The sequence below is a fragment of the Neurospora tetrasperma genome (genome assembly GCF_000213175.1).
Source record: "Neurospora tetrasperma FGSC 2508 unplaced genomic scaffold NEUTE1scaffold_3, whole genome shotgun sequence".
In the NCBI taxonomy this organism is placed as follows: domain Eukaryota; kingdom Fungi; phylum Ascomycota; class Sordariomycetes; order Sordariales; family Sordariaceae; genus Neurospora; species Neurospora tetrasperma.
In genome coordinates, this window is record NW_009799101.1 from 2039740 (window position 1) to 2053064 (window position 13325).

Below are 13325 nucleotides of genomic sequence, written 5' to 3' on the forward strand. Positions count from 1 at the left end.
GTTACTTTTTGGTCTTGCGGTCACTTCTCTCCTTCTCCCGTCCCAACCGCCTTTCCGCCATCCTCAAGTCCAATGAAAAGAGGTAGCCAGGTAGCAAGGTGTATCTGTCGTGTACTGTAGTAGTCATTATGTATAATCAAATGCCTGCGTAATCTCCTTTTCTTCCGCCATTTGCTTTTCCGCTCTTCTCCTCTTGTCTTATTCAAGGAAAATCCGAGACAAGTTGACGCGCGGACACACAACCGGTCAGAAACAACAAACCATGTGGTTCCCTCATGGCTTCGCTCGCCTCGATGTTCTGGTCAAAGAACTGTCCGACACCATCCCCCCGATCAAGTGAGGTGAGGGGAAAAGAGAGAACGAACACAAGAGCGAGACTGAAACAGAATTGGTTGTTCCGCGGACGCCTTGTAGGAAGGTACAAATGCTTGGACTGTATCATCTCCGTAGATCCCGTAATTGGACCAGAGAAAGGTGAGGGGGGAGGGAAATGAAAGGCTCGGTCGGTGTACTACCTACCGCCGTATATAACAGGCCGCTTTGGGGGACGGTGAGTCTCATATGTTATGCGGGCGAGATACGCACTGTAATAGTCGTAGGTGCGCATGAGAACATGACCAAGTCATTGTTGTTTGCAAAAGCAAAGCGGTCATCAATCCAGCCTCATGGCTTCAACATTGAAAGTCGATAGGACCCTCAGGTCAGTCTGCTGATGACGCTGCCATACTAGACTAAGAGGCTGGGCGTGCCACGCCCCACGGCATCATTGACGCAACTGCGACTGAGAGTTCAATTCGATGACCAGGCGAGAAAGTCGGGCAAGAAAGGAGTACAAGGCGTATCAGTTTGAGCAAAGTGTTACGGCCAGCCGCGTAAGCCGGCGGGGCGGCAGGCACGCGAGAAAGTTGACTACTGGATGGCAAAAAGAAGGGGGTATCGACGTATTATTTTGAGAACTGAGAACTTCCATGCCTTTTACTGAAGTAAAGAGAAAAATGTCATTATTCCATATGCAGGAGGAAAACACAAGACACAGACAATCAGAGCTTGGCTCGGTCCATGTTGTTCTGAATGGCACCACTCATCATGGGCACGTCAGGAAGTCCTCCTTGAGATCCATAGAGAACGGCTTGCCTGCCTCCCTTTGTCCCCCACCATGCAACACCAATAGCCGATCTCTCGACGTCCATCTCTCCGCTGACCAGGATCTCCCAGAACCGTCTCTTGGCAGCCTCCCTCATAGCCACGTCTTCGATCTGGTTCACAGCATGAGCGGCCTGGGTTAGCCAATCCTCAAAGATCCGGAGGTGGAGGAACGGCAGAGAATCTATCAAGGTCATCACCAAGGTACTCTGTTCAGACACGGGTAGCTCGGGAGTGGCCGATGGGACGTGGGTTTCAGGAGGCGGCAATGGCACCTTGCTTGCGACACCTATGCGGAAACGGACCATCTCTAAAAGTGTCTCAGCCAGCTGTGGGTGGGTTGACGAAATGGGGTACGGGGGGGAAAGGATCTGCATCAAGGTCTTGAAGGCCAGGCGGAATTGGCGCGGTGAAATGTGCGTGGGGAAGGCCGAGAACAGCGCCTCGGCATAGAAAGGGGCGAGCTTTACGGTGACGGGTGCGTTGTGTGGGCACGAGAGAACCGAAAGGACGGCGCTGTGTGCTGCCTCGAACAACTCGAGCATGCGTGGCGAGAGGGGGGTTGAGTGAGTCAGGTAGGCCATGGCCGGTTGCACAATGAGCGAGTCGCAGTCCTCGGGTGTCAGCTTAAGGGGGAGGTGTTCGGCAACGTTCAGGTAGAACAAGTCCAGGGTTCTGTGAAGGGGATGTGGAGGAATGGTGCCCGGGTTAAGTGGCTTCGTATCGCGTAGAAAGCTGGCACAGGCGTCCGAGTACCTCGCCAGGTTGTCAACGGACGTAAGGTACGTGAAGGTGTATACCTGGAAGGCATCGCTTCCGTTCCGAGACGAGATGAAGTAGAGGTAGCGGAGGGCCTTGAGGGTCTTGCTGGCCACGACGGGTGCCATGGCATCATTCCTCATCCGAGGATCGAGCAGACTGCGAGCCACAATGGTCTGTAACACAGCTACTGAGCCATACATGACCTTCCTCAAGAGCGTCCACAGAGCCACCCAAGGACCTTGTAGAGTCTCTTGGGTGAGGTATACTTCCTCCTCGGAGATTTCGATTTCCGAGAGCTTGCTAGCCTCCCATTCGTGCAGGAGCTTTTGGGTAAACGTGAGCAGATCATTCTGAGCCTGCAAGACAACGTTGGTATCACGCGCATGTTCGATGGCAAATCCAACGACCTTTGACAGAGGTCCAAGTCCATTGACCAACGGCTTTTGCTCAAGCTGGCGAAGAAGAAGAGCCGATGGGGAGTTCTCTTGCCAAGTAAAGTGGTTTCCTGATTGCTTGAGATCTCCATCGATAGTGCAAAGGAAGAGGCCGTCTTGCAAGCCATCTGCGCCAGTCATGCCATTCAGAGCAACGGGCACGATAGCGTCACAGTCCAGGGCGAGGCGAGAGGACTTTGAAAGTAGCGGGAAGGCGTAGGTGAGGGCCAGCGCTATCGGGCCTGGGGGAGCAGGGGGCTCTGGTTCGCGTTGTTGTCCGTGTGGTTGCTCATTGGGGCGGAGGGCAAGGTTGACAGCGGTGACGAAGGCTTGCTCGACGGTATTGCGCATCGAGTAGCTCAGGCCATGGCGATTCCTGGGATCTTTCTGACTTGTCATGCCAAGGAGAACACCGCAGAAGACAAGCAGATGCTGCCACCTGCTGGACTTGTCGTCTGCGCCCTTGAGGACGGCTGATACCCAGTCATCGCACGACAATCCACCACCTGTGCGTGGCGCCTGTGGCACCGGCGGTCCTGCCTGAGATCCCCTCGAACCTGGCGGCAGGCCTTGTGACCCTCGCGACCCGGGCGGGCCATGCAGTGCCGGGTGTGTCTGAAGTGGAAGTGGCTGGGGCGGCTGCTTGTGTTTGGCTTGCTCTTGAAGTTTCGCGGCCTCTAACTCCTTGTTGCGGACGTGGGTGGCAGCGCTGTTGAAGATACTGATGACGCGGTAGCAGGCCCTCATGCCATCGCCGCGCTCCCATATTGCTGGCGCATTGAGCAGTTGCGAGGTGAGGACGGTGATGTTGAGCGGGTTGGAGAGGTGGGTCAGCAGCGTGGTGGTGGTCGAGTATAACTGTTCGGTGCGATCATCGTCATGGACGTCCTGGTATAACCGAAGAACATTGGTCAGAAGTCGTTCGACCGACATGGCGTGCTTCGTGTGGATGGGTCGCCCGTTCTCGTCGTGCTGCTCGTCGTCGTCGTCGTCGTCGTCGCCGCCGCCGTCGCAAGTCTTCGTTTGTCAATTACGTCGTCGGATATTAGAGATTAATGGGGCGGTATGTAAGGACAGCGATGGGCAGGGGAACTAATCGAGATGATTGTCACGGTGGAACCATGTCATGTCTATTGGCAAAGAACAAACATTGAAGACCTGATGGAAGTGGAAGGTTGCGACCGTCGTTATTTCCTGCCGGGGGCCGAGGTACTGTAAGGAGGAACGACGGTAGGGAGTGCAGTGTCAGTGGGTGAGGAGGCTCTCTGGGGGGCTCCATTCGATTCCCGTCCCCGTTCAGCTGAACCCGACCTGATTCTTCTTGCCATCCATGCACATGCATGATACGGGGACGCCCCATAATATCGAGGTCCGGTGTTACCTAGTCATGTACTGTAACGTAATCAGCCACTGTTCTTGGCATGTGCACTTTTGTAAGTAAGTAACGAATGGTTACAAACGGGACTTTTCTTACAAGGAACACGGCCAACTTAACGACAACAAGCAGCAGCCAAACTCCAAAGAACATCAGGCTACTAGCCAATATCACCATCAACCAAGCCAGCCACTTTCCAAACTTTACACCAATCAATACTTGATACAACTACCTCTAGACGACATCACACCACGAGATAGTCAACATCTGCCCAGGCTACATCTTTCGCTTACAATTTTTGCAGCTCGATGGAAACGGCACCATCCGCAATGGAAACACGCTCGTACGGCTCTTGACTAGTTCCCCAGTACAAGTATGGTGTATCTCACTAACAGCCATACTTGCAGTATCATCCGGAAGGTTAAACCGGTTGGCTATGTCACTCCTCCCTTTCCTTCCCTCCACTGGCCTCCTCAACGTGACACCTATAGCCTCTACGACCTTGAGGACATGTGGCGCTTCACTCTTCTCTGGACCCTTATCATCTATGGCCTCGTTCACCTCGGTGCTGCTGGCATTGCCCTCATGATGCAAGTCGGCAAGAAGAAATCCAACTGGAAGTTCCTCTGGCTGGTCCCTTTGCTCTATGCTGCTGTTGCTGGCGCCGAGGCTCTGCTGGCCGGCTGTCTCGTTGGGCTGGTAGTGGGAGCCACTTACAAAGCGGGCGCATTCTCCATGTCGACGTGGATCCCCTTCATCTGGGGTTGGGTCAACGTGCTCATCTTGATCTTGTCGTCCTTCAGAATCCAGGGCGGTCTTTAGTGGAACGTCTGGCTTCTCTGCAAGGTCAATAAGCTATGTGCTTTCTGGAAGTGCTCAGCATACGTCCACCGTTGATCCAGGTACCGAGCCTCCAGTCGAGCTGACGGGAGGGAAGTGCCCGATGTTTTGAAATGGAACCCATCCGACCAACTGACCCCTTTTTCGACATGGCGATCAGGAACCGGGACGATACGGGGTTCTAGGGGCACCTCGCGGGCGCGTCAGGGGCTCTGTAAACGAGTGGGCAGGCGCTTTCCATGGACTGGCTGGGACTGCCCGGAATTGCTTGCTAGGATCCCAGGTTGCGTCATTGTACTGCTCACAGCACCCCGGCCCCTGTATGCAACGCTGTTAGCGGTTCGAAGCGGGGCACGACATCCGGGAGGAACGAACTGCATCGAGGTCTTGATGGAGATTTGTTGCTGATATCATTTCACCTTTGCATCCTCGACCCAACATCGCCTCTTTGTTTTCTGTGTTGCTGTTTGGCTTGCCGGGGTAAGGGGGGGGCACTCTGTTGGCGTGTCAGACGACAATACGAAGGAGATCGTGGGAGCGCAACAACAATATCTACGACTACAAACATCTCGTCGCGACTCGCTTTCTTGACCGCATCTCGACCGGCTCGACGAATACATACGTACCTACCTCTGCTTTCTGCACCCGGCAGCCTGCAATTAACAGGCCTCAGAATGGAAAGAATGGAAACATCGTCCAATTTGCGCCAGTGGTCGCAAGAGGGGTAAGTCTCCCTAAATGCTATTGTTTGGTTTTCTTGCCATTGTTCTCTGTTGCGACGTTGCCGTCCCCGGGCGCCAGCATATGATATGTGTACATCTTCGCTACCTCCCACTTCCTCTGTCGCCATAACCGTCTTGCCTACTCTGCCGACTCCTTTGCACCACATCACCAGATTAGCCTACCATGTCTGAGTCTCCGTCGTCGTCGGCGCCCTTGGCTACTGGTCGCAGTGACGGTCCATCAGTCCACCACCGTCAGCATTCACGCGGACAAACCACTCACATCAACATCACTGCCGCTACCGCTACCGCTGCCGCTACCCATCTTTCAGAAGCTGACCTCTCCCTTCCGACGGACAGCCCAACCAGCGCGAACTCCAACCTCAACCTCGTCAACGACCGAGACTACTTTCCCTACCAGCCCAAGTCCCTAGCCGGCATCGCCACGCGCTCCTTCTGCCTCGGCATCGCTGTTACCATTGGCGTCGGCGCAACCGTCGCAACCCTTCTCTACACATCGAGCTCGCTCTGGCGCCTGCCCTTCTTCCTCGCCGCGCTCGCGACCTTTCACTTCCTCGAGTTCTGGACCACAGCCGCCTACAATACCCGCGCTGCCGATGTCAAGTCCTTCCTGCTCACGGCTAACTGGCCCGGCTACGCCATCGCGCACGGCTTCGCGACGCTCGAGTGTCTGCTGACCAACACCTTCTGGCCGAACCGTGCGTGGGCGCCGTTTGGTTCCGGTACGCTGCTCTGTTTGCTCGGCCTGGCCCTGACGGTGATCGGCCAGGTGATGCGCAGCGTGGCCATGGTACAGGCGGGACCGAGCTTCAACCACTTGGTGCAGCGCCAGCGAAGCTCGGCGCACGTGCTGGTGACCTCGGGGATCTACGGCAGGTTCAGGCACCCGAGTTACTTTGGCTTCTTTTGGTGGGCGTTGGGGACGCAGATGGCTATGGGCAACGTCGTTAGCTTTGTGGCTTACGCGGCGGTGTTGTGGAAGTTCTTCAGTTCGAGGATCAAGCATGAGGAGGAGTTTTTGGTCAAGTTCTTTGGGCAAGAGTATGTGGATTATCGAAGGAGGGTGGGCACCAAGATTCCGTTTGTCCCCTGAGTTGGGTGTCTCATATAGGCGTGGTGCTCTTTGACAGAGCTCATCTGTTGTGTGCTATAGTCTATTACGTGGTAATCGCTTTACGTGGTATACAGTTCGAAAGAATAGATACAAAGCCTATCAAACCAAACGGTTCACGTATCCCCCCTTCGTTACTACATAATATTATCGTAGTTCCTGCAACGCCCTCGAACACCATGGCTAAAGCAATCGGTCTACCTAGAATCCTGATACAGCTGCAGGGAACAGCTGACGTTCACCTTACAATGTCCTGTTGATCAAGCCTATATCTATGTTTCCTTCACCGTCGAGAATAATCAGGAGCAGACAACTACACGAGAGGAGGGCACGTCCCCTGCCCTTGCTGAACAAGCTGCTGCGAAGTAGCCATCTTGCTCACACTCCCATACTTGGCCTGCCATGCGTAAAAGTACATGAGGGCCGCAAACGGTTGGCCGAAGATGGTAAAGGAGACCCAGAAGATGATGTTGCCCAACAACTTGCCATTGGGAGACGTTTTCTTCTCCAAAGGCTTGGTGAACTGGATGAGAGGCAGTTGGAGGAACATGCCGAGGAAAGCGACGCCTGTGATTTTCGTGTTAGATGACAGTTCTTGCATATGGCTTGTCTGCGAAATGGCCAGGGGAAAAAAACAGAGAAAAAAAAAACATACCAATAAGGTTATGAGTAGGCACACCAACAAGCAACTCATGCAACACGGCGCTCAAGAAGAAAACCGCCAAACTCGCTGTCGCATTACTCCACCCCCTCGACCGCATGGGCGAGTACACATGGCGCTTGAAGTACTGATAAACGGGCTTATTCCACGTGCGCCAGTACACGCCCAAGCTCTCGCTGTTCCACCACTCATCATAAAACGAGCGGTCCGCAAACCTGGTCACCTCAGCCAGCGCGTTCAAAAAGCTCTGGAACAGCGCGAAGAACCCAGCCAGCCAGATAATCAACGAAATAGTCGACAGCTTCAGCAGCCTCTCCACAATGCTCGGGATATCAAGCGAAGCAATCTTGTCCAGCGAGTTGCGCAGCACCGGCGTCGCGTATTGCGCCGAAAGGAACCAGATGAACACACTGAGACAAATCACCTCGCCACATCGCTTGGCCACGAACGACCACCGGATTTTGGCGGTGCGCGGGTATACGGGCTGGTAGACTAGCGTGGGAGCCCACCAGAAGTAGCAGAGATTGCCCATCGTGATGTTCTCCGGATAGGGACACTCCGCGTACAGTCCTGGCAAGGCGTCGAGCTCTCCACGGGCCGGGTGCAGGTACGCGTGTCTCAGGTCGCGGTTGGTGAAGGCGTACGAGGCTGTCTTGAGCCAGACCACGATGGCGTGCACTTCCGTAAGGGTGCCGATCAAAGGGTGGTAGATGTGGTAGTAGACCACGTAGGAGGTTAGAACCAGGGCGGTAGTTACGTTGATGGCGTGAAGGAGGCGAACGAGCTTCCATGTGGATTGGAACTTGCGGTGCTGCTCCTCGGTTGGGCTATTGGTGCCGTCTTGGTGCTGGTGCTCCTTTGCGTTCTGCTCGGAGGCGGACACATTGCGCTCGGCACGGGCTTGGACGGCGGCGTAGTGCTCGATGATGTAGGCGACGAAAAGGTGGCAAGGGATCAGGAAGTACAGCAGCAGACCGAGGTTGATGTCGGATTTCCGAAAGTCATGGCAGCCGATGCATATTAGGACGCCGTACTGGTGAGAGTTGTTAGCTATACCGATCCGGTACAATAAAACAGATAGGCCAGACGGTCGAAGTCAGGCAGGAGATGGTATGGCCAACCTTTTGGATGTTCTCAATGATCAAACGAAGGTTACCGACAACTGCGAATACTGTTAGCGCACTCGGCCAACTCAGTAACAAAAACGTGGCAAGGATTCCCAATGTTTACCCAAAACAATGACCATCAGGTTGCGGAACCCCAGGAAGCTGGGGCTCTCAGTTGTGTCGTGGCTCAGACAGGATGGCCTTGACTGAGAGTGAACGGCCTCGACATGGCGATATTTACTCCGAATTGCCTTTTTCGAGTGTCTTTTCGTCTCCGTCTCTGGTTCACCACCGGCATTGGCCTTCTCATTAGGAGTGCTGCCATTTTCTGTACCATGAGTCCGACGGATGACGTTGTCGTTTGAGGTGTGGACAGCGGGGTCAAGCCCCGTCGTCGTGGCCGTTGGACTACTCATTATCCCAGCATAGACCGGCAACGAATGAAGTAGCTATCAAGTTTGTGGATTGTGAGTTTTTATGTTTCTCGAGAGTCAAATCGTGAAGAAAGAAACGAGGGTGTTGTTGATGAATATTCGTCAAATAAAGTGTGAAGGTGGCAAGGGTATATATCTCCGGGTCAAGCCGAGTCGGGTTGGGCGCTTGCTCGCAGTTAGCTACCTACGGGCCGCTGTCAACCTTGGTTCGGGCACGCCGCCGGACCCTTCCCCAAGGATCAGGTTTAACTAGGTAAACTGTCAAAGCCTCGGAATGGCACGGTGGAGGCCGAGGGTAGTATGATAACATGATGCAAGGGGACCTTGTAGGGCAGAAAGGGTGTGGAATGAATCCGTTGGGTTGAGGTTGTACAAGAGACAAGAAGGGCAGCTAGAGGTGGTCTTGGAAGCTTAGTTTGTAGCGTACATAGAGATATGTAGCTATAGCAACACGCGAAATTGGTGCCCGGACCAGGTGTTGTCTGTCACTGCCCCTGGAGTATCCGCGAAGGCCTCAAAATCCCCGAAATGAAGGAGAAATGGAGCATCGTTCTTTCATCAACGGACACCGCTACCTTTCAGGAGCTACCTCTGTGCTGTCCAACGTCCTCGAACTCTGTAAGTAGTGTAACTCTCGGCTCCCGAACAGAAGCGACGACCCAAGACAAAATCTCTGTCGAGATCGTTCTAGCTCCACGCTCCGAGATTTCAAGTTCCATGCAATGGGCCCCTGTTTGGGCATCCTCACCTGAAGAAGTGGGACGCGAATACAACTTAAGATGTCCCCTTCCACTTCAGCTGGATCAACGGATCTGGAAAGGCCGTCCATGGAGCCCTCAAATTTTTGAAGGTCGAAGCTCCCTCGATACATGTGATCCGAACAGGGCATCGATGGGTGCAAGGGCCGGGATCATGCACTACCAAGTTGGCGCTCACGAACCACTCGAACATCCATATATAAATGGCAGAAGTAGGACAGTAACAGAAGCCTTTGTTGTAGTGGTAGGAAAGCTTTGGGGTTAGGGTCATAAGAGCTTCCCTTGATGCACTACATAGATACTGCCAGAACACGGTTTTGAAAGCGCTGAGAAATAGGGGCTATGGAAAAGGGAATCCAAATAACCAAATCCTTGTGTATGCCTCTACGAAGAGGTACCAAGCATCGCTCATTCAGTGTCCATAGGCATTGGCCTCTTTGTAATGTGGGCTCGGATGGGCAAACTGCCCGTTCAACGCTGACCTGAAGCGTCGTTGCCCCTGCTGTGGTTCCTCGAGGTTCTGTTGCGACGGGAACATCATCAGAACGAGCGGTCCAAACTCCAAATTCATCCCCACTGATCGCACGCCCGGGCCGTTGCCGGGCGGTGGAGGTAGTGTAGGCGCTTTCGGGGCGCTGTGAGCCTCAAATGGAAATCTTGGCCCGTGCGCTAAAGTATGCCGGCCGCGTTTGACTGCACCCAGGCATTTCTGAACAAGACCACCAGGGCACGGACCATCCACCGACTTTCCATTCAACTCATCAATCGTTAACCACCCAGCCTGTTCAACCAAGCCACCAAGCCAAACTCCAACAAAAAGGAAGCCGCGCTTCAAGTGAAGTGAGTCTATCCGTCCTTGAAAGTTCAGGGTGGAGCATGCCGCTAATACATCACATCTAGATATTCTTACAAGAGTTCTGAAAAATTACACGCGCTTAGGGGAAACAAATCATCGTCTGAAGCGCGACCAGAAGTTATCATCCAAGCGCGTCAGCATCAGAATTCAGTCGATTGATTACCATGTCATACGAGCCCAGGGGAGATCATGACAAGGGCTATGGAGGGGGAGGAGGTCATGATGGCCTCCCACCCCGAAATAGAGGCAGACGTAAGTTCATGCTGCGGATACGACCAAACTCTACCTCTAGCGAATATACCGTGTACACAGTCCATGTCGCCAGGCATTATACATCACAATGTTCTGTCCATCAATCATGACGGCGTCCCAGGTGACAACAGTTATCCGTTTGCTCCGTGATGGCGTAGCTTTTGTTGCCGACCATGGCCTGGACATTACCGACGACAACACACTCGATCACGTTGACACTCGCCCTCCTCACTTTATCCTCACTTCTCGTTCACCCGTTCCTGCTTAGCACCGCCATCATCTCACATCACCATCTCTGGCTGTTCGGTGGGATTCTTTTCTTCACCCAGCTCAATAGCACCTGCTTTTCACTCGCCGATGGACAACGAAGACTGACCCTAGACTCAGGTCCCGTCACCGACTATGGTGCTTCAGTAGTTCACTACATGCGCCACAGGCAACCGAGATACCGGGGATCATACGCTGGTGAAGTTGAAAGGCCCAGCCCGAGTTATATTGTTGATGTAAGGACAAATACAAGCCCTGAACCCGCCGCATTGATACTAAAACTTGGTACAGATGCTACCACCATACGCCCGAGTCACCAATCCAGCAGACTCCGTACCATCAAGGCATCTTCACTCTTCCCTCAACAAAATCAAGCACCCCATCAATGTGGTACGATGGACGCCAGAAGGACGAAGGTTGTTAACGGCCAGCAGCAGTGGAGAGTTTACGCTCTGGAACGGCACAGGATTCAACTTCGAAACGATCATGCAGGCCCACGATTCCGCCATTCGTGCTCTAGTATATTCGCACAGCGACGACTGGCTCGTCTCTGCCGATCATGACGGTATCATCAAATATTGGCAGCCAAACTTCAACAATGTCGAGAGCATTAGGGGCCATACTGATCCCATCCGCGACCTTGCCTTCAGCCCCAACGACACCAAATTTGTCACGGCTTCAGATGATCAAACACTCAAAGTCTTTGACTTTGCTGGCGGCTCAACGGACATGACTCTGACAGGGCATGGATGGGACGCAAAGAGTTGCGATTGGCATCCCAGCAGAGGCCTGATTGTCTCTGGTTCGAAAGATCATCTGGTCAAGCTGTGGGATCCAAGGACGGGTAGATGCCTGACCACGCTTCATGGGCACAAAAACACCATCACCAAAACCCTCTTCGAGAGAGTGCAAGGAAACTGTTTGGCAACATCAGCTAGAGATCAGACAGCTCGCGTGTTCGACCTTCGAATGATGCGAGACATCGCCCTCCTCAGGGGCCATGAAAAGGACATATCGACATTGACGTGGCACCCAGTCCACTCCAACCTCCTAAGCACCGGCGGCTCGGACGGCTCGCTATTCCACTACCTCCTGGACGAGCCGAACACCGCGCCCGACGGCTCAGTCATGCCGATTCCGGCAGTTTACGACACCGCCGATCCTTCGTCCGCACCTGCCCAACCCATCTACCCAGCCCACAAGATCCCCTATGCCCACGACTTCGCCATCTGGTCGCTCGACTGGCACCCGCTCGGCCACATCCTCGCCTCGGGATCCAACGATCGCATCACACGTTTCTGGTCTCGCGCAAGACCTGGCGAGGCTCCCGAGTCCTTCAACGACCGGTATCACATCGGCGAGGCAGCAGCCGAAGCTCAAGGCACCTGGGACCGCCGCGGCGGCCGTCACATGCGGCAAGTCGAGGAGGAGCAGGAGCTGGAGGACGAGATGGACGGCCTGGTGGATCAAAAGATGCCCATCAAGGGGCAGCCCGGCGTTGGCGGCGGCGGAATGATGCCTGGTCTTTCCTTCCCCAGCATTCCCGGCCTTCCTCTCCAGCAGGTTCCCAGCTCTGGCCCTGGCGGCAGCGGTTTCATACCGCCACCACCCATCATCCCCGGCGTTGGTGGTGCCACCGGTGTCCCGCCTCCTCTCCCCTTCCCTATCCACGGCATGCCCGGTCTGCCCGCCGGTGTCGTCCCGCCGCCCCTTCCGGGCTTAGATCTGAAGAACCCGCCCGACTTTAGCGCGCTCGCCGAAATGATGAAGAAGGCCGGTTATCAACCGCCGCCGCCGCCAGGCTCGGCTGGCGCACCGATGCCCCCTCCCGGCATCCTGCCCCCTGGCCTAATCCCCCCGCCGGGCGCGGCGGGCTTCCCTATGCCCCCTCCTGGATTTGCGCCTCCGCCGCTGATTCCTGGTGCTGGTGGGCCGCCGGGAGGAGCGACTCACCCAGATGGTGGGAATGATCAATATGATTCATCAGGGAGGAGACGCGCGCCGTTGCCTAGTCAGGAGGAGAGTCTTAGGATGGAGCAGAGCAAGGGCAATTATACGCGCGTGAGATAGGATAGAGATTGTGGAGGAGACGAATTTTGCTTTTGATATATCTGCTTTTGTTAGCCATGTTGCTCAAGTCAAAGGGGTGGTGCTTGATCACATAATGCTGAGAACTTTTCTTCTGGGCAGAGTATGTGTCGGGAAATTAAGTGTGGCGGAAGTCCTGGAATGACACATGAAGAAGGAAATCATAGGGTGAGAGAAACATCCAAAGGGACAAGAAAAGATGTTATGATAAGACTACTATTTGTTCGTGAATGATAGCGAACAGGACAATGTTGCTGAGAGCAAGGTAAGTTGACCACAACCGGTATTGTATGTCTATTCCGTTCAAACGCCGTAACCGTACAAGTAAGCCATCTCCATTCCTCCAGGCGGTCTACATACTGTCAAAGCCACATAACAAAAGGGTATCAATATTTCCGTGAACCTTCCCATCCTTTTCCGTTTTGTTTTCAGCAATGCAACATCATGCAGTCGACAATTCCCCCATTGTGAACCATTAACCCGTGTTACTGCATC

At 54.2% G+C, this 13325-nt stretch overlaps 5 protein-coding genes across 5 annotated transcripts; 3 read left to right on the top strand and 2 right to left on the bottom strand.

The window, feature by feature from the left end:
* Positions 1–934: 934 nt before the first annotated feature.
* On the bottom strand, positions 935–3272 carry NEUTE1DRAFT_81547 (uncharacterized protein; the record flags this gene model as incomplete). The annotated part of the gene is made up of 2 exons (XM_009852518.1): positions 935–2889; positions 3022–3272. 2 exons carry the CDS (start codon positions 3270–3272, stop codon positions 1041–1043), a joined length of 2100 nt encoding a protein of 699 aa, XP_009850820.1.
* Positions 3273–3944: 672 nt separating this feature from the next.
* On the top strand, positions 3945–4536 carry NEUTE1DRAFT_81548 (uncharacterized protein; the record flags this gene model as incomplete). Its single annotated transcript, XM_009852519.1, has 2 exons — positions 3945–4057; positions 4122–4536. The coding sequence occupies 2 exons, from the start codon at positions 4023–4025 to the stop codon at positions 4534–4536; spliced, it is 450 nt and encodes a 149-aa protein (XP_009850821.1).
* A 1381-nt stretch (positions 4537–5917) lies between these two features.
* Positions 5918–8642, bottom strand: NEUTE1DRAFT_129602 (uncharacterized protein; the record flags this gene model as incomplete). The annotated part of the gene is made up of 4 exons (XM_009852520.1): positions 5918–6975; positions 7064–8102; positions 8191–8231; positions 8300–8642. 4 exons carry the CDS (start codon positions 8589–8591, stop codon positions 6722–6724), a joined length of 1626 nt encoding a protein of 541 aa, XP_009850822.1.
* Positions 8643–9137: 495 nt separating this feature from the next.
* NEUTE1DRAFT_18845 (uncharacterized protein) lies at positions 9138–9341 on the top strand (the record flags this gene model as incomplete). The annotated part of the gene is made up of 2 exons (XM_009851911.1): positions 9138–9207; positions 9262–9341. Coding segments are annotated over 2 exons (150 nt in total), but the record flags the coding sequence as incomplete, so codon positions are not given.
* Positions 9342–10347: 1006 nt separating this feature from the next.
* On the top strand, positions 10348–13037 carry NEUTE1DRAFT_62880 (uncharacterized protein; the record flags this gene model as incomplete). The annotated part of the gene is made up of 3 exons (XM_009852521.1): positions 10348–10475; positions 10863–10978; positions 11034–13037. The coding sequence occupies 3 exons, from the start codon at positions 10388–10390 to the stop codon at positions 12810–12812; spliced, it is 1983 nt and encodes a 660-aa protein (XP_009850823.1).
* Positions 13038–13325: the final 288 nt, after the last annotated feature.